The sequence below is a fragment of the Pezoporus flaviventris genome, unplaced genomic scaffold (assembly GCF_033815535.1).
Source record: "Pezoporus flaviventris isolate CSIRO_AGI_PZ_B2104156 unplaced genomic scaffold, CSIRO_AGI_Pfla_v1 ptg000006l, whole genome shotgun sequence".
NCBI lineage: Eukaryota > Metazoa > Chordata > Aves > Psittaciformes > Psittacidae > Pezoporus > Pezoporus flaviventris.
The window spans coordinates 2,658,338-2,678,377 of record NW_026892554.1 but is presented as its reverse complement, the minus strand read 5'-3'; the positions used below and the strand labels follow the sequence as shown (position 1 = coordinate 2,678,377).

The window sequence follows — 20,040 nt, the reverse complement described above, 5'->3', positions numbered from 1 at the left end:
GATCTCCTTTGAGCACAGGGAGGAAAACACACCCAGGGCTCTGGCTCAGCAGTTCAGAGATTCCTCATCCTGCATCTGTGCTGCTTCCTTTGTGACCCCAGCTGGCACTAGAAAGAAGTGAATCCTCCAAGTACACCTTGTGCACATTTCCCTGAGAAAGTGGGAATGGCACCAGGCAAACTGATTTGGGAATGAAACTCGTTAAGGCAGCCATTAGGGGCTTTAGATGCTCTTCTGTCTTACTTGGCTGGAGAACTGCACAGGCAGAAGCAGCTTATTTTTGGCCATCCTCAGCTATTCAGTACTGTAAAGCATTCTCATGAATAAGTAAGATGGTGGGAGATCTACAGGCCATATATTTTGATAAGTGCCCTGAAAATACCAGATCAGGACAACCTGATCTGACTGACTGCTGGTAACAGTACTACAGCAGGGTGAGCAGCTTCCAGGCTCAAAATGCACCACTTGGGTTTTAAACCTTTTCTGCAGCTTAGTATTTCAAGTAGCTCTGTGACAAGATGCACTGCAGGCTGGGAAATCAGGGTGGGTGCTTGCTTTGACCTTTTCTGAATTCATCTAAATGACTGCAACAGGATTAGTGGTCCAGATCCACACTCCTGGTGCTCATCCTGAATTTGACATTATGAACGCTTTCACTTCCAATCTGGGGAAAAATACTGCACTATGCAAGGGGACCACCTACATTGGAAAATGTATTTACACATCTGTCTAAACTTCTCTCTGAGAAATCTCTGGAGCCAGCCTTTTTATTACATTTTAATGAGTTTTTCTTTTAATAACCAAGGAATGACTTACAGGAGCACGTGGAGAAATAGTTTTGCATTCCCTGTCTCATCCAATAGTGTCTTTTTTTGTTTGCATTAATCTTGTTCTCATGGCTTTCCAGTTAACAGAGCTACATTTGGATTAAGGTGACACAGCCTGCAAGTACCATCAGTTTTAAAGCTGACAACCTTGATGGGATCAAATGCATTTCCTTTTTTCCTCTGCCCCCTATCCTTTGCCCCACCTTGGTTTATTAAGGCTCTAAAAGGAAGAGCTGTCTTACTACTTCCTGTATCTGAATCTATTGCTAACATGGTGAATGGAGTGACAGTGTTGTCCATGGATGGTCCTAGGGAATCAACAGACACATGAGGTAAGTAACTCTCAGATGTTTGAGCAATACAGTCTGAATAGCTCTCAGAATGCCCCTGGATGAGAACAGTGCTCAGAAGCACCCTAGGTACCTTCTTGCATCTATCTACTTGTCTGTGTCAGCAGGGAATCTGTGTGTATACCGATCTGGGAAACAAAGCAAAGTTAGATTTACTGACTTAATGCTGCATTGATTTACTTTTGTTACATTAATGGATAATTACTCTAGTTATCTATCTTCTCTGAGAAGCAAACATACCTTACAGTGCTAGACACTAGCACTATTGACCCAGACAGGCATGTGCTGAACTCCGGTTACCACGCACAGAGATTACGAAGACACACAGAAAGCAGACCCTTTTTGTGTCTGTTAGAGCTCCCGTGTCAGGAGCTGCTGCCCTGGGGTTTTAAATAATGCTGGCAGACCAGAGGATCCAACAGGCATTGCTTTGGTTGATTTCCTTGAACCGATAAGAACATTGCTACAGTGGGGTGGGATGATATCTACCTTACTGGAGCTGTTTCCATCCAGATTACTGGTAAAGAAGCGTGAAGTCACACCACATGAGAGAGTGTGGTAGCTTGGATTGGAAAAGCAATGTACACTGCCGCTACCTTGAGATACATCTGGGGAGAAAACAAGTCATCACAAAGTATTTTGGAAGCCATTATGATCCTTAAGAAACTGAAAGCATGGTAGAGATGATCTAGCTTAGAACAATTTGTTAGAGCACTGGCTGTTACTGAACATCTGCAGATGAAATCTATCCTGCATTACCATGGTGTGAATCTGGACTATTAACATTACTATAGGGTAGAAAAAGCAAATTATTTAATTAATGCAGTGTTATCTTTTTGAAGGTCTTAAAAAGTAATTCCTGGCAGTCCAGCTGCTTTGCAGGTGAGGGAAGAAATGCAAAACTCAGGAAATGCATGGCTGCAACACAGTTTCTTGCTTAAACACATGTAAGAGCTACTGTTGTGAATAACCCTTGGAGTTGTGAAACAATTAATTTGACACAAAAAAGGGAGTTAATGTTAGAAATTCAGGTGCTATAACCATACCAAGGAGTCCAAACCATTTTACATAGCTTTTTGTGTGAAGACTTAGAAAACCAGAAAGCTGCAGCACTGAAAGGCAAAGCTGGGCAGTTACAGTGTTATGCTTAGAGACATTTCATCTATTTCCTCACTTTAACTTACCAACACATTACCAAAGAAATTAATTTATCAAGAAAGGCATCATATTTACACTGGCACTTCTAATGCAAACATCAATCCCAAGCAGGTTCCAGCTTAATAACAAATTGATAAATATTTCAAGGTACCATCAGAAGAAAGGAGGAGAAGCAGCATCGTTTGAATAGCCATGCCCTGTAAGAAGTAAATGAATGGGTTTTAATAAACCATGGGCTTAAACTGTAGGTGGAAAGGTTAGTTACAGGGAACACCTTCACACAGAAAGGGTAATGAGGTGCTGGGGTGGCTGTTTGTGCCCATCACCAGTGATGTCTGGCAGCCGATGGGTGAGGAAGGACATGGACCTGGCCGGCACTGCCTGCGGGAGTCACCATCAGCCTCTCCTTGCCCTCTGCGTTTGCATTCCTGTGAGCATGCACTTTGCTTTGCTGACATCTTGTGGAGATCTAGATTTAGCTTAATTTAATGCAAAATATCCCATTTTGAATAAGTGGTTTTATCTGCAGGGTGGCTATTCCAGACCCACTCTGGCACAGAGCTGAGAGGACACTGCCCAGGCACATACGTATCTGACTGAGCATTTACTTTCTGCTGAAACATGCAGAGCCATTTCTGAGGTCAGCTCTATGTGGTACTAAGTGCAGAGCCTTTTAGTACTAGCTATTTTCTGAACCTCTGATTAGGATGTGATTCCAGAGCTACAGTCATTGCATTTAACTCCTTTCAGCTAGCCACTGCCCAGCACAGCAGCCAGGCTGCCAGGGCTCTGCCATGTCCCCTCACTATCACTGTGTGATATTTGCAGTAGAATTAACAAGAAACAGATATCTCTTGAAATAATGAGAACTGGGGCTGAAACCCAAACACTGTGTGCCCATGGCAAACACAGCTGCTCACAAACAGCCTCGAACCTGCTAAGGAGGGCTTGGCAGCTCCCCAGGGGAGCAGAGCTCATCCATCCTTCTCACAACCTGCGCTCCCAGTTAAATATAGACACTTGAATCCATGTCTTTTGGATTTGTAGGTGAGTGTTGATGGCTGAGTCACACCAGCTCTCAGCTCTGCCTTCCCCCTTCCCTTATCTGTCAATGCCCTCTCTCAGCTGCAGGCAGGAAGGACCAGCTCCAAGGAAGAGGCACAGTCCACTGCCTTTGCTGCAAGATAAGGGCACACACCGACAGTTCCTGTGAGGCAGCTGACACATTACAAGTTCACACCCAGCTTATCTGGCCCTAGCTTGTTTTGAGCACCTGAAATGAGCAGAAGGAGAAGCCTACCAGCCTGTCCTACTATGTAGCACATCTCTGAATTAATGAACCTGGGCTCGTACACAAGGCTGCAACACCAAAAATCTTTTCTTCCTTCATTGCATGCAGCACCATACACTCAGCATTACTCCTTCTACACAGTTCCATTTGGTCGATAGTTAAGTACCTACCCAGGCTGATTTACCTTGATAGCACAGTCCATTTTCTACACATTTATTCATGAAGCTCTTATAACTGCTGGCTGGAAATACATCACATTCAAATCTAATGCGATCCCAGTTTAAAAAATAAAATAAAACAACCCACAAAACCCTCTCTCTTCTCAAAGATGAGAATTTTATTCTGCTCTGAAGAGCAAGCAGAGACTTCAATGCTTAAGAAAAAAAGGAAATTATTTAAATTAAACCAGAAAAAGCCCAAAGGTTAACGTTAACATGGGGAGATCAGTCCTGGGAAGGGATCCATGATGGCAAGGCCCGGCTGTGAGCCCCTCAAGCCTGAGGCTGTGCTTCAGTGGAAGACCCAGGAGGTCTGGATGAAGGCCAGGACACTGTCACTTGAAAGAGTGAGCTTGTGCTCCGAGCAGGGCTGTGTGGTGACACCAAGAGCCCTGGTCCCATCCCTGCAGTGGCAGCAGGGCAGGGGGGTGTGGAAATCGGGCATAAGGCCAGCCATGAAGATAGGGAATAAGTAAGCACCCTGCATGAAATACACACCCAAAGAGCCCAAGATGCAAAATGGAACTGTTTTCTTCTTCGATATCTTATCCAGCCATACAGGGTGTTAAGTGGGGTGGCCGAAGGTTCCAAGCAGGAAGGTTTGCTGCCACCTCCTACTACTTATCGTCTGCAGATCACTTCTGTAAACACCTTGTCTAGGGTGCAGGATCCATGATGCTCTATTTAGGTTTTGGCTCTCAGCATAGGCTGAGTTTAAGACTCTGAAAACACCTCAAGCATTACCTCAGTCCATAACCAAGTCTCTGTGAAAGTACTGAAAAGAAGTGTCTGCAGCTTTCCAGCACTGCATACTTTTCCTTTCTGTCCCCATCTCCTTGAATTAACAACCTGCACTTTAAAACCCTTGGCTGGGTGCAGTGTACTGTTCTCGTGCTGGGGAGCACCATTTTGATTGCAGGCTCGTTTGGGAAAGTCTGCTCTCAGATCCATGTGCTGTGTGGTTGAGCTCTCCCAGCGTGGATGGTTTTTCTTTCCCACTGGCTGCTTGGCAGAGTGTTTGTTTTGCTGCCACATCATTCATCCACAAACGCAAAAGAATCTAAGGGCTGCCCAGGGGGCTCCTCTCCCTTATAATCTCTCTCACACACATGCAAGGATTATCAGCATCAGAAGAGCTGAGGACGTAAAGACCAAAAACATCCTCCAGAAATAAATTAATGTGCTGGAAGAAATTACTGCCTCCAGGAGCCAGGGATCTCTGTATGTGACTCTATTCAGAAGCAACAATAATAAGACTACCCTAACAAGAGTAAACAAGCTAAAGAACAACAGTGATGGGTCAGGCTTGCCATAGTGGTACAACCCGTACAGGACTGGATACTGCAGTCTTTGCTCAGGTGGAATTCTGCTGGAGTCCATGGGTTCAACCAGGATTATATTAATTGGACAAGTACATCTGCATAGCATTCTGCCCTTAATCCACATAAGAAACTCCAGGTGAAGGTTGAAATCCCTGTTACCTCTATGTAATTGCTACTGTCCTTCAGCATGGTCTGCAACCCACAAATGCACACATGCACTCATTTACACACGTCCTGTTGCCATCCATCCATGCTGTGAGCCTCTATTTCTTATCTGTGACCTTGTCTCAGTATCCATCTCTCCATTTGCTGATGGGTGCATGTCAGCACCTTTTCTGTCTTTCTGCTCTACAGAGGTGAAAGGCTGAAAACAGCATAGAGTAAGGCCAAAGCTGGGAAGGTTACTGATGGGTAGAATGTTTTAGTAGGGGAATGCACTGGAGAACAGTCAGAATTTGGCAGGGAGCTTTCAGGAGCCCTTGTCTAGAAGTTGTAAATACCCTTATAAACCAGACCAAAACTTGAAACAATACTGATACCTGCAGACAATTTATAATGGGATGGAGATGGAGCAGTGCGATTTCTAACTCAGTCTTCCTCTCCAAGATCTCATGACCTCCAGAGATGGCTGACCCTACTCAGCTGCAGCTTCCTGAATGATAAAACTTATATTGCTACAAGGACTGCACAGAGAAAGAAAGGAGGAAGAAAAGGCCCAGTCACTGCATCTCCATCACTGCCTGAGATGAAGAGGAAGGAGCCATTATCCAATTTCTTTCTAGAAAAGCCCATGCAGCACCACTGACCTTGTGCTGTTCCAGGTTGCAAGGACCTGGTTCTTCAGGTTTTTTACAAACTAAGCTGACACAGAGCAGCAATATCTCGAGGGCAAGAATTAAATTCATTGTCATTGCCCAAGCTCCAGAAGAGATCCCATGTTCAATGCAGCTGAAGGATGGGATCTCTCAGATAGTTATGATGTATCCAGGGATTCAGCCATCCCCAGATCTCTGTTTTTAGCTCAAGTACTGAAGTATCAAGTGGCATCAGGAGCTCTGGGATAGGTGGCTGCCCCTGAAAGAAATGTGAAGAATGTTGTATAGGGAGATGCACTACCCATAAAGACAGAACCTGAAAGGACAGTCCTGGGCTGCCAGCATCTTCAAATACAGTGGCTTTCTCTCTGTGGCAGAGGAGGAAAGTCATCTGGCTGTGATAGCTTCAAAGGATGAGAGAATCCTTCCTCAGCGTTAACCTTTCTTTGGACTTGTGCAGTGTCAGGCTGGGATACCATCAGGTTGATGGGGAAGTCTCCATTCATAGTAAAACATGGAGAAAAAACAACTGAGGGATTTTTCCTCCCTTGCCTGAAAGGAGGAGGTCAATTCCTGCAGTCAGGAACTCCCAGCAATATTCCTCTCCTTATTCCGATGATTCTAAGTTGTGCCTCTCAAGCATGCTGGGTTACACATACATTAATGAGAAAAGCACAGCAATAAATGAGGTGTAGCAGGCTTTGTCAACAAATGGATACAGTGCCAATAGGAAAGGAATGGATCGCTGAGGAGTTCAGCACATTTTTCCATGCCAGTGGCTGCGATCTGTTCTCTCGGCACTCGGAGCCTCGCTGCTGCTGAGATGTGCCACAGTTGCCTTTTGCATGTTCGTGGTCTGGCTCTTCAAATGATATTGAAATGACAAATTTCAGGCCAAGTTGTGCTGGCAACTAGCCGAGGATCAGACAAGCCCTCTCTGGCAGCACTTGCATCTATTTCTTACCCAAATGGGCGGCTTAAGCAAGAGCCTACAAAGCCCAAATTAAAAAATAAGAGGCAATGGGAGCAAGTCCAAGGCTGAGCTTTTTTCCCCATCTTGTAGCTCTCAGAAGAATGAATGCTCTAGTACAGGCCTGAGTGGCCTAAATATGGGTTTAGTCAATGGTGCTCAGCAGAAAGCCCCCCATCTTCCCCAGTAGGAACAGAGGAAACGGGAAGGAGGTGAAGCCATTTCTTGGTCTGGCATCCTATCTGAGACTGGCAGAGGAATGACAGTGTTAAGGGAGATCTCACCCTCCAAAGTTTACCCAATCTGCCGAGAAAAACTGTCCTCCATAGCAGTACCAGAAGATAGAAAGAAGCAAGAAATGTGGTGTCAGTATGATTTTTTATGATCTTAAAGAGCCTTCCTCTTCTTCTTGCCTGCTTTCATCAGCTCCTGTGAAGAAAATCCACATCAGCTGCCTAGATGATGGGGATTGGGCTGCACACAGAAGGAAGTGACAGCAAACAGGATGCCTCGAATCACTAACTGCAACACAGACAAAAATAAAACCTTACGATTGACCCATTCAATTCCATTCCTCAAGCTAAAAAAGTCTTCTGAGGGTTTCACAAAGGGAAAACTTCTCTGCACTGCAATAGCAGCCCATTTAAAAAGTGGAGTTGATGTATTCCATGCAGCATATTTCTTGCTTAGGTATATCCTGTATCAGATTAACTAAATTTTCATATATAAAGCAGTTATATTTGGTTTCCTGTCCCTGTTAAGTGTTAAATGATCACAGTATTCAGGAGAAGAACAGAAGTAACATTTCTGAGGCTCAGTAACGCATTTTATACATCACAGAAGCTTATATTTCTCCAACATACAGTAATGTGAGTCTGTATTTGATTAACATAAAAAGACCCTTACCAGAAAGTGAGTAATCTGTATTAGTCATCCTCATGGCTGGGGTGTAAGATACACTTGGCATGTCATGGCCCTTCTCCTTCTGTTTCCGTCGATACCACACAAACAGTGCCAGCAAGACCATAATAATTAGAAGGAGAATAATAATTCCAATGATTGCTCCCACTGAGTGCCTCTCTGATCCAAGAGCAGGGCTAATTTTAGTATAGGGGTTTAATTCTTCCATCATAAGAGCCGCTGTTAAAAGTAATTCATAACACACTGTAAATTGAATCATGCATTTCATCTTTGAAACACTATTTCCTGAAAGCAAGTACATCATTGGAAGGGGAGAGAGAGAAAAAGAGAGAGATCTTACAGGCAGAATTTCACTGTACCTTGGTCACATCGGATTCCTTTGAAGCCTGGACTGCAGTAGCAAGTACCTGTGACATGGTCACACGTAGCATTATTCATGCATTCACACAGTTGTTTGCAACCATAACCAAATGTTCCCGGTGAGCACTCTGGGAAGCCAAAGAAAAGATTGGAAAGAACTCTGTTTATTTCAGGAATGAGTGAAATGCTTGCCATGGAAAATTCAGTAGAAAAGTCTGCCTGGTTTCAGTGTCTCTAGGATAACACCCTGGTGTTGGATTAGTAATCTTTCAAAGCAGGAGATAAACGTCCTTAGTGTACAGTTTGGGGTATTACTTATTGAACTATAACTTTCTGGAAAAGTCATATAAGACTTTCTGAGGATGAAACCAATAATAGGTACAGAAGCTTTAAAAGCCTAAAAAATACACATCACGTGTACAGAATTTAACAGGGCAGGAGCTCAGAAGCTGCAGACAACATCTTGAAAGAGCATAGCATTCTGCACCAACTCTGTGTATTTGGGAAGGTTGGAAAGCAAAGTTTTAATGTACCTCTATGTGAACACAATAGACTTTCAGCAAATAAATCTCACATGTTTTCATACTTATCCCTACCAGGGCTAGAAGGTGAATATAACATTGTAGGTGGAATTACAGAATTGAGAATCTGAATGGTGTGATTTGCTCCGCTTCTGTATTAGGGTTCCTAATATAGAAAAAATTTCTATCCTGTCTTTGTATTTCTATCAAAGGCAAAATGATTGAATGTCCAGCTGTGAAATTTATTCACACAGTTACCATGATGGGCTATTACAATAAATCTGTAGGCAGCTTACTATACTTCTTCAGGCACTATTCAATAATAAATTGAAAGAAACAACTTCTGTCACATCCTACTTGCTTCTATGGAGAAGGCACATTACTGGATGCATGCACCCTTCCTATGGTTCTTCTTTCTTTGTTTTAATATATGACTTCTTGTGTGTCACTGCAAAAGTTTTGCATAGCATGATGATACCTTCCCAATGTCAGTCTCCAAGTAACTTATAGCAGGCAAAATTTAATACTGAGTCATAAACAGTAGCTAGTATCTGTATGATGATTTGCAGTGTATTAAAGTTATGTCTCTTTGTTCCACCTGCAGGTCCTCAAACAAGGAAAAATGAAATTATTACCATTAATGCTCACTTTGGTGTTAGCCTGTAGCCTACTTAAAATGAATGAGGCCTACATTTTTGGACTGTACCACAGAAACAATAACTGCATTTAGGCATTTCATCTGCAATGCAGTGTGACTGCCCATTCAGCAGGATTCTGTGAAAGAAGGAGCCTTGATGAAGGGATGCTTCTAAATTAAATAGTAGAAGAACAAATAATTACATTTGCAGTATGGATAGAAAACCTCAGGCTTTGTACAAAGTCAAATTATAAATGGAGCTTCTTGTGTAAATTCTGCTATGATGCGAGTCTGCTATGGAACTTTTTAGTTTCCTGTTTTATTTCTGGTTGCAGTAAGGGCGCACACAAATTCACAGTAAGTTGGGCACTTACAGAGTTACAGTGATGCCAGGTGTAACCCCCACATGAGCATGCAAACTTGGCCCTGAGACACATGCTTTGCTGAGTGCAATTGTGTGCAAAAGAAAAGATGACCGTGAATTGGAACTGGATGACCTTTAAGGTCCCTTCCAACCCAAACCATTCCAGGATTCTGTGGTGCAGCTTACATTTTTCTATTAATTAGGTACAAGTTGTTTGGGAAGGTGACATCCAGTCAGCACTGAGTGCATTGATCTGCTTTTACCTCACCTAACTTTAGGCTGGAATGGAAAGGCCTAATTTGCAGGGGATTCACTATATTTCTTTATTCTAGGACTATGCAGCATTCAGGAGATGCTGCCTTCTCCCAGTGGATTATATAAGGTGCCTGGGGCTGCTGCCTTGCTGACATCAACACCTCATTTAAGAGCCTGTTTCTGCAAAGAATTCTGAAATACACCCTTCCCCATTGGAGCAATAGAAAAATGAAGCCACGTTGCTACTCACTTTGCTCACATTGTTTGCCTGTAAATCCCGTCCTGCACGTGCACTGCCCAGTGATGTGGTCACAGTCTGCTCCGTTCTGACACTGACAAACGTTGGCACAGTTTTTCCCATAAAAAGCAGCTGGGCAACCTTTCAGGAATCAGAATAAGGAAAGGCTGAGAAAGAAGCTGAAACACCAACTCAGACGTGTTATCAGTACGAAATATGTAAGCCTATAAATCTATGGATGTTCAGCCTCTGTATGTTTAATAACATTTATTTGATCATCTAAATGCAGAGATACTACGACAGCCAATTTTCTTGAAGTAGTTTTTCTCAGATCTTACAGAATTGCCTCTTAAATGTTTCAGAAGAACAAAAACTTGACCCATCTATACCAGCTGCATTTTGAAGAAGTGAGAGAAGACGGTTAAACAGAAACTCTGAAAGGCCAGAGATCAGTCAATTACTTGCAAGTGAAAGAGCCTTCTTAAAAGGCTCACCTGAATTTGATCTCCTCTTTTGTACAGAGCTATGATTCTATAATTTGGCTCTAATAGGATGAGAAACCTCAAACATTTTTCCTAAACCAGACCACATATACTAGGATTTTAACAAGCAGGGACATTGACTGTGCAAATTCTGACAATGAATCAATAATCTAAATGGTTGGTGCTTCTTTTATCGAGTGCCAAAGGCATAAGACACCTTGGAAAGCTTCAGGACTACTTTTGTCGGGGTGATGTGAAGGTATCACAAGCAAAAAGCAGGTGGTTTAACAGGGAAGACTGCAATACTTGGAAGAGACACGAGGTAGCAGCACATACTTTGACAGATTCCCTGGCACAACAGGGTCTCTGAAAGGCTTACGCTGAGTGCAGTAGAGCCCCGTCCAACCATGAGTGCATCTACATTCTCCATCGTATGGGCTGCACATTGCTCCGTTGTGGCAGTTGCATGAATGAAAGCAATCAGGGCCCCAAAAACCAGTGGGACAAGCTATGAAAATAAAAAAGATTTGTCAGCTGACAAAGAAAGCAATGATAGTGTGTTAGTGCTGCGAAGGAACAGCAGTAAAGGGAGGACCTGTGAGACACCAGCTGAGGCAGAACTTCGCATTGCAGAGCTTGGCATGGCTGCAGCAATTCCCTGGCCATGACCAGTTCTTCCAAGCCAATGACTGCTTTGAAACCCAGGTGCAAACCTGCACCTCACCCACACTGTCAAACCCTGGCACAAGGGAATTCTTCCAGCAGGTTGAGGAAAGGAATTCTCCTGCTCTACTCCACTCTTGTAGACCCTCCCCCCCCCCCAAGTCCTGCATTCAGCTCAGGGGCCCTGACACAAGAGGGATGTGGAGCTGTTGGAGTGAGTCCAGAGGACTGGAGCAGCTCTGCTCTGGAGCCAGGCTGAGAGAGCTGGGCTGGGGCAGCCTGGAGAAGAGAAGGCTCCTGAAGGGGAGACCTGAGAGCAGCTCCAGTGCCTAAAGGGGCTGCAGGAAACCTGGAGAGGGGCTTTGGCCAAGGGCCTGTAGGGACAGGCCAAGGGGAATGGCTTTAACCTGCCAGAGGGGAGACTGAGATGAGCTCTTAGGCAGAAGCTCTTCCCTGTGAGGGTGCTGAGGCGCTGGCACAGGGTGCCCAGAGAAGCTGTGGCTGCCCCATCCCTGGCAGTGTCCAAGGCCAGGTTGGACACAGGGGCTTGGAGCAAGCTGCTCCAGTGGAAGGTTCCAACCCCTATGGCAGGGGCTGGAACTGGATGAGCTTTAAGGTCCCTTCAACACAAACCATTCTAGGATTCCCTGTGTAGGTTCAGGTGACAGGATCAGCTCTTTGCTGTAGATGTGCTCTGAGAACTACTGAAACAGCAACCCTTGACACTACATTACTCTCTGTTCTCTATTCTTACTGGCTTTATCTGTGAAGACAGTTTAGACAGGGCTTTAAGAGACGGAGGTAATTTAATTTTCTTTTTGATAGTCCAGAATTCTTGCATAATAAAGCACAGCTATTCAGGGGTTACTTTCGCTATGCCATCAACTACTAAAATTACCACATTCTGTTGAAGCATAGAGGGCTACTCAGGTAAAAATGTAAAGAAAACTTCTTACAGTACAAATTCCCATCCACCAAATCAGACTGCTTTTTGTTGATGGGCCTAATACTAAATTAAAATCTCCAGGTCTATTATATACTTCAACAAGTACAATATTAATACATTTTCAAAAGTTATTTTAAGCCTCCCTCCAAAAGTGAATGCAGTAAGTTACAGTTATTAGCACCAGACTAAAAGATCTAAAATGATGATAACCCTTCAATATATAACAACTATATTTTTGCTTTAAAAAGCACTTCCCATTGCTTCCTATTAAAGACATGAATTAATAAGGCACTGTTCCCAGGAAACCTGAAAGTACAGAAATGGTGCCTATTTCCATGTATGCCATTGGCTCCAGTTCTGACAATAAACGCAAGTTTCTGGCATATGACAGACATCTCTAAAGCCAGAATGAATAGAAAAAGCCCTGCCGTGATGTCAGTCAAACAAAAGGTCACTGAACTCACACAATGTAAAGCTGAACAGGGTTTGGCCTAAAGTATTCATGCTATAAGCAACCAGAAATAGTTTTACAATGCCTTTGTAAGGCAGAGCTGCAGGGGCTGTTAGCGTCTCCACATCTGGCTCTGGAGTTAGAGCTAAAATTATCTCCTTTGCAGCTCCATCTCCCGGTCATTCCAGGTTAACTGGTGTGGAGGGAGGTCTGACTGAAATAGCTCAGTAGTGGAGCCAGGTACGTGAGGCCAGGTGCTGGCAGGAGCCTGGTGTGAGGCCAGGTTCACGTTGGGAGATTTACTCTTTCTTTACAAGAAGGTAACTGAGGAAGGAAACAGCCAGGTTCCCACTTGGATCATCCAAAATACAGAGCAGCTCTTGCCAGGTCCTTCTGCCTGCTAAACTGGAAATTGGTGCTGCCGAACTGGCCTGCCTCTCTCTGTAGGAAGAAACCATCATTTTTCAAGGTTAACAGGACTAACAGTCATTTCCCAATTACATGGCTAAATATAATGAGGAATCTGTAGAGTTTTCTGTCTTTTTTTCACCCCAGTTTTTGAATGACAGCAATATTCTGCCTGTGGAAGACACACAATAAAAGCAAAATTACAGCCGTCTGTTTTTATCCGATTCCTACTTTATCACTTGGAGTTTAATATATTTTCCTCTGGAATGCTGTCTAATATGCTAGTTGTATCCAGAATATGAAGTAACATTTCTGAATGATAGGATATTGCTTCCCTCTGTGATCTATCTTCAATTAAGGGATGCTCTCAGGAAATGACACTTTGGGATCAGCAAATGCCAATCTTCTACCTGGGCAATTTTCTAGAAGAAATCCTGCATCCCTCCAAGCCCACATTGACTTTTACAATTAAATTACATTTAATAGAAATATTTCGGCTGCCTAATTTCTCACTTCTGGGGGCCTGGTACATGCAAACATTTACTCGTTAATAATTCCTAATGTAATAGCTGAAAGAAAGTTCCTTCAAAAATAAATGAAAGGGAATCCAACTAGAAATTAAAAGGGAGCACATAGAGCTTTCTTCTCTGATAAGAGCTTGTGACCTCCCTTTCCTGCAATAGCAGCTAGTAACAGCTTCTGCAATTTCCAAATGCAGAAATTAACTCAAGCCAAAGCTAACTTAGATTAATTAAACAAAACAAGCCATAAAGAGTAAGGCACTGGCTGCTCCAATACTGCAGGGATTTCCCCAGAAGCTGTCTTTAACTTTCAGGGAACACTAAACAGGAAAATCTGTTATTTTAGAAGTGGAGATAGAAAAATAACCCTTTGCTTACTCTGAGAACAGTCCGGCCCTATCCAGCCCGGAAAACACTGACACGCTCCATCAATCGGATTGCAGGTCCCGTTCTCGGTGCACTGACAGACCTCAGCACAGTTCTTCCCATATTTTCCACTGGGACAGACTGTGAAAATGAAAAGGCAGTTTACTGAAGGCTCCTCGTAGTGAAGATGAGGAAGTCACATGGCTTGACGTTAAGCAATTAGAGATAAAAGCAATCACAACATTTTTCTTTGCTGAAGCCAAATGGGCAGAGCTTGTCTGGAAAGAAGGAAGAGGCATAAGGTGTTCAAGGCCGTTTTGTTCGCTTACATCTCAGGCATAAAAACAACAGGAAAAAAGTCATCTTGAAATCCATTTTTCTGCTGGAAAATTAATATCGTTAGGAGATAACAGTTATTAAAGAGAATTATGGAAGGATGAAGAAAAGCGAAAAAAAAACAGAGAAAAGGGTTTATTAAGAGAGGAAGAAAACAATAAAGTTGAGGAGAATTCAAAGTGTAGCAGCAAACACAGGGAACCTGGCTGGAAGGGACTGATGTGGGCACTTGGCCAAAGGATCCCTTGGTGCAATTCCTGAAATAGGGTCCTAGGCTGGCCCAGAGGATTACAGCCTCAGCAATAAGAATTACAAAAGTAGGAAAGGAATATTTTAGTTTAAGGATCAGCCTCGGGAAGAAGTCTCAAGAAGATGAAGAGCAACAGGGACTCCTACTTTCAGGTCTGTCACTAGAACCTACCTCCCTTGTATTGTACAACTGATAATGCCAGCAATAATGGACCAAAAGCTGCCAATCCTACCACCCAGTGTGATGGCCAATGTCCAAGCCATGGGTATTGTTCTAGGAGGCCAGTGCCCATGAAATGGCTGATGGCAAGAAAAGGCTGAAAGAGCCATAGCGCTGCAATATTGGGCATGCCAGAGTGCCTAGCTCATCATGGTCCTGATTCCTTCTGGATCAAACAGTGGTGAGACCCGAAATTGCCTTTGGTAGTAAATTCACTAGGCTTTGCTGAAGATCAGCTTTCAGCAGCGTTGGTGGGAGGCAGGCTCCCAGCATCTCACAGATGCAAATCACGCTGCAGAGAGTAAACCAGGACTAAGGCTGCCTCTTCCAGAAGTATTTTTGCCATGTAAGTCTGGTGGAAGACTACTCCCACAAATACAGCACATATCCAGCTGCTGAAATGTCATGCTTGTCTTTTGGCATCTGTTCACCTATTCCTCTCCAGCACCCATTGCTGTACCAAGTGTTCAATTAGATTGTAAATGTGGTTTTCAAGGATATATATATATATTACTGACAGCTGTTAAACAGATGTGCTACATCCTGACAAAATCAGCATCTATTCCTGTTTGTCCACCTAGCTTTCTCCTGAAGTTGGAAGAAAAGTTTTTTGAGAGTCATCTTGCAACAGCCTAAGCACAGTGACATAAAATTAATAGACATGTAGACCTCCAGCCTCCCACCAACTTACTGGAAATCTTTAATGCTAAAGTTGATGGAAAGCTCTGCTCGGTAATAAATGAAATGTTTAATTTCTGTGCTCTTATTGGCTCTGTTCCCTGACAGAAACAGATGTATTTTCAAAACAAGATAAAACATATAGCCCATCTTTGCAAAGGATGTAACAAATGGAACTGGACTTGTATCCTGGTAAATAATAGTGATGTCAAAAAAGTGATTAAGGCACCTCCCTGAATTATGCAGCTGTTTTACCACTTCAGCCCCTCTCACTTCCTCATAAGTAGTCTCTGCAGGTGACCTCAATTTATCCTGACTATGAATCAGCCATAGATTGAAATCCTGAGCTGTGATTCATTTGCTTTTATACAATATGCCATCCTCTACTCTTACTATGGCAGAAACCTGAGAACGTGCACGCTGTTGTGTTCCGCATGCATTTCTATAAACTATGGCCTTATCTGTGGAAGTTGATAAAGTTGGTTTGGGCTTTCAAAATGTGTGCTAAACAGAACAGTTCTCTAACTGAAAACAGATAAAACTAAACACAATATACAGACACAATGAAAAGAACAATACACAGACACAAAGAGAGAGAAGGAAAGAAAAGCCCTCATATCACAGAAAGAGCAAAAACTGAAATGATCTGGCAGCCTAGGTTCTCACATGTGCTCCATCAGTATTTACTTCCAAAGCTCTATATAAAGCAGTTCAATGCAATATTTTTGTTGCATCTTTAAGATGGAGACAGATAACATCCTTATATGAAGGCTGGATTTTTTTATATGTACAAAAAGAAGTAGTTCTCAAAAGACTTCCTTAAAATAGGAGCTGATTTGCACTGCAGCATGGAATGCTAATGAATCAGGGAAAGATTTGTGATCCAAACACTGGTGCAACAGGGCATACTTTATAAAAGAAACACTTTGGCTCTGCAGTGAGAGCTAGCAGAGGGGTTCCTATGTATGAGCACCTCTTGTCTCAGTGATACACTATGATGCTCTTCAGAAGGATTACAAAACCTGTCCTGCCAAAATGGTTGTTCTCATTAATTTCAGTAACCGGGCACACTGACTCTCTTCTAAGGAGGTGAGATCCGACTACAAGCACTTCTTCAAATGTCTCAAACATTTTTAAAGGGAGCTGTAACGTAAGGACTAATACCTCTTTCTTCAGGAGCAATCTGGTTGTACAATGCAGATAGAGATGTTAATTAACCATAAAAGCCCAGAAGTGGGACTCCAAAAGGCCCCGTGGGATGTCAGGTGTGTTCTAGCAGCGATAAGAAGTTATTATCAACCCATCTTGCTACCTGATTGTGTAAGATATTCATAAAACAGCTGCTTAGTTGTTTGCTGCTCAGAATCCTTTGCACAACCACCTCAACCTGCACAGTTTCAGAGGTTACACAGCCCCTTGCATGCCTGTGCTGGTGATGGAAGAATGTCCCTGCTGCCAGAACAGAGATGGCACGAGGAGATGAAAATTCAAAAGTGAAATCCTCCTTGCACATTTTTCTAATGGAAACCATTAATTAGCATTTTCCTCTCTACAAAATAAAGTCACTTGTTAACTCATTCTGACAAACTGCAACACAAATTGGTTTTAATTAGGACATGAATATTTTACAATTAATTTGGTGGATAGATCAACATTTCAAAGGGAAACCAGAAGTGCTGAACATCTGAGCAAAAATAAAATAGGTTTCTTAAGAGGATAATTAGCCCTGGTTACACTTGAAATCTGGCTAACTTCTCACAGAAAATGGACAAATTCACTGAAATATGTTCATTTTAACCAAGTAATTGCTACAATGTTTAGCTGGCTATACAGCACGGGAAAATGAGAACGTGGCTATACTTAATCTATGTTTAATGATTTTGTGTAAGTGCTGTCTGCAGTTCCTACCTCAGTGAAAAGCAGGTCATTAAAAGGTGTTAGTTTGATTTTTACAGGGATGGTGACTTCACGAGGGCAGGAGCCATTACAAATCACCTCCTTTAAATCTGTACATAGGAAAGTCCCACAGCAGTGTGTAATGCAGAATACTGAAATGATTTTGGAGGCATTTTTAGGAGAAAACTGAAAATAAAACCTATGGTTAAGAGCAGACTGAGTTCCAAAGGCACAGAAAGGTGATGGGCATCAGGGGGACTTGAAGCTACTCTTCAGCTGTGGAAATTAACTCACTTTCCCAACCTTATTCCAAATTTTTCTGTCTCCTGCACTTGTGTTTGGATGCGTGTGATTTTAGCTACTCCCAGTCAGGTCCTGACAGTGTAAATAAGGTTCCATGCATTAACTGGCTGTTCGGGCTTTTGTATCTGTATTAGGCCTTTTCCTTAAGTAGTATCTACACCTCTTACATGAAGATGCCATCAATACTTAGGATACAGGAGGCTGAGCAGAAAGGGAAATGAAACCATTGGATGGCTGATATATTTACAGCAGGTGTCTCATTCCATATTCATTTCAATACAGAGCAGCAGACCTGTTTTATTTATGAAAGCAGGAGCACATCATATTTATGAAAGCATGACTAAGTAGCTATTTGCATTTTCCCTCTAAAGCTAAGAATTTCTTATGATTTAAACTTCTGAAATAAGGAAAAAAGGCAGGGACCTGTGGTTGGTCACAGATACAGAAACCTGGGAAAGGAGGTGACATGGGGGGGGTCTGGGGCTCAGTACCTTGGTTGCAGAGAGCACCAAAGAATCCAGGCAAGCAGTCGCAGTGTCCTGACACGTGGTGACAAGGCCCGCTGCTGTGCACACACTGAGGGCAGGGCTGGCTGCAGTGGTGTCCAAAAAAGCCAGGGGGACAAACTGGGGACAACACAAAGTGACGAAATGAGCCATCACAGCTTTCCACTCTTCTCATTGCTAAGTGCTTCAGAATTCTCTCTCTTGATCCCAACCCAATGTTTCTTAACTTATAAAAGCACAATTTTGTGAACAGCTGAGATTAGGAAGCTTGTTGGAGTATTCCATGTTAATAAAGAGTGAGCTCCAAGTAAAGCTCTCCTGTGGTTCAGACATTCACACCATCCTACCTCATGCAACTCCTTGGCTATTAAATAATACAGCAGAGCTCTCTTAGCAGCTTCTCCCTCTTGACACTAGTTTGAGTCTCTGCTCCAGCTAAACTCTTTTACAAAACACAGGGGTTTAAAATGTTCAAGACCTCACAGCCTACTGGCAGATATTGTTAATAACACATATTTCACAGCTTTTATGACAGGTAGGAAGAGAAACCCTCATACCTGTACAGACAACAGAAACTTAGAATGCCATTTCCTTTGGAAATTAAGCTAAGAAACCAGAGAAGGTGTATTAAAACCTCAGTATTTTATGTCTAAACAACTTGTCAAAAGCTGATTTCTAAACATATTAGGTTCAATGGTGTGTTAAACTGGGGCAGTCAGTTTATACATGCCATTGCAGAGCAGCATCCCCCAGTGAGGAACAGACTCTAAAAATGGTAATTACAGTAACAGCATACAAAATCACCTAATTTGCATCAGTAATCACACCGGATAGCTGACTAAACTTGTCATGAACTGTATGTTTAATTTGATTAAAACCTGGATTGAAATTATTATAGAATTTGTACATAAGGTATAGTGCCAAGATTATGGCTCACTAGCTCTTATAAACGCATATTGTTGCTTCAAAGCACACGTAGAATGAAAAACCATTGACTGTCCAAACATTCACTGCAATACATAAGCTCAAAGGAATGTCAAATTGCTGTAAAGTGACTGTAAAAATGACTTTATGTGTTTTTATTTTTCCTCCTGTGATTCTCTGTTACATAGTTCTGCCTCAGTGGTTACTATATCATGTCTGTTCTATTTCTCCACCTAAGGAGAGTTTTTCTCTTGGTTCGTCTCTTCACAGAGGGTGTCAGGTTCTTACACTACTGCAGATTTCCAGCTGGAGCTTAGCTGACAGGTTTGTTGATGATGCACAAGCTATAAAACAACCTGGATCATTCCTGAAGACATTTCGGCAGTCCTAAGCAGTAAACTATCCCGGTGTCTCATGTAATCCTGATTACAGACAGAACAAGTTGGATGAGCATCATCTTCAGTACTAAGTTATAGGCTAAATTCTGTTTCTAAAGGCATCTCCAAGAGGAAAATGTGAGTGATTCTGAAAGCAAACTTAGCAAGCTAAAGCTACCTTCACCTACAGAGGTATCCTCTTCACAAGGTAGTCTTGATCCTGTCTTCCCAGAAGAAGTGGAAGCAAGCTGTGTTCCCTGACTGTATATTTATATAGAGGCATTTCAGCAACACAAGGCAAAAGCAGAAGCATCTACAGGACCTCTCTGTTGTCACTCCAGTGGGGAGGAAGATTTCTCCCCATTAGGTTCTCAGCAAATATGCTCATGGAGCAGCCTCATTATTGGAGTTGCAAACTGGGGACACACTTTGCCTCTTGTAGCCTACATGCCATCAGCTGATAAAAC

At 42.7% G+C, this 20,040-nt stretch overlaps 1 protein-coding gene across 3 annotated transcripts in view; it reads right to left on the bottom strand.

Annotated features, from left to right (window-relative positions):
- MEGF11 (multiple EGF like domains 11) overlaps positions 1-20,040 on the bottom strand; it is a 265,958-nt gene that overhangs the window by 20,322 nt on the left and 225,596 nt on the right. For all 3 annotated transcript variants that reach the window (XM_061446583.1, XM_061446582.1, XM_061446584.1), the window contains 7 exons: positions 18,258-18,392; positions 14,097-14,225; positions 11,109-11,237; positions 10,260-10,388; positions 8,232-8,360; positions 7,858-8,091; positions 1,667-1,785 (listed from right to left, as the gene is read on the bottom strand). In XM_061446583.1, coding sequence (XP_061302567.1) covers positions 1,667-1,785; positions 7,858-8,091; positions 8,232-8,360; positions 10,260-10,388; positions 11,109-11,237; positions 14,097-14,225; positions 18,258-18,392 — 1,004 coding nt within the window. The remainder of the gene's footprint in view (positions 1-1,666; positions 1,786-7,857; positions 8,092-8,231; positions 8,361-10,259; positions 10,389-11,108; positions 11,238-14,096; positions 14,226-18,257; positions 18,393-20,040) is intronic.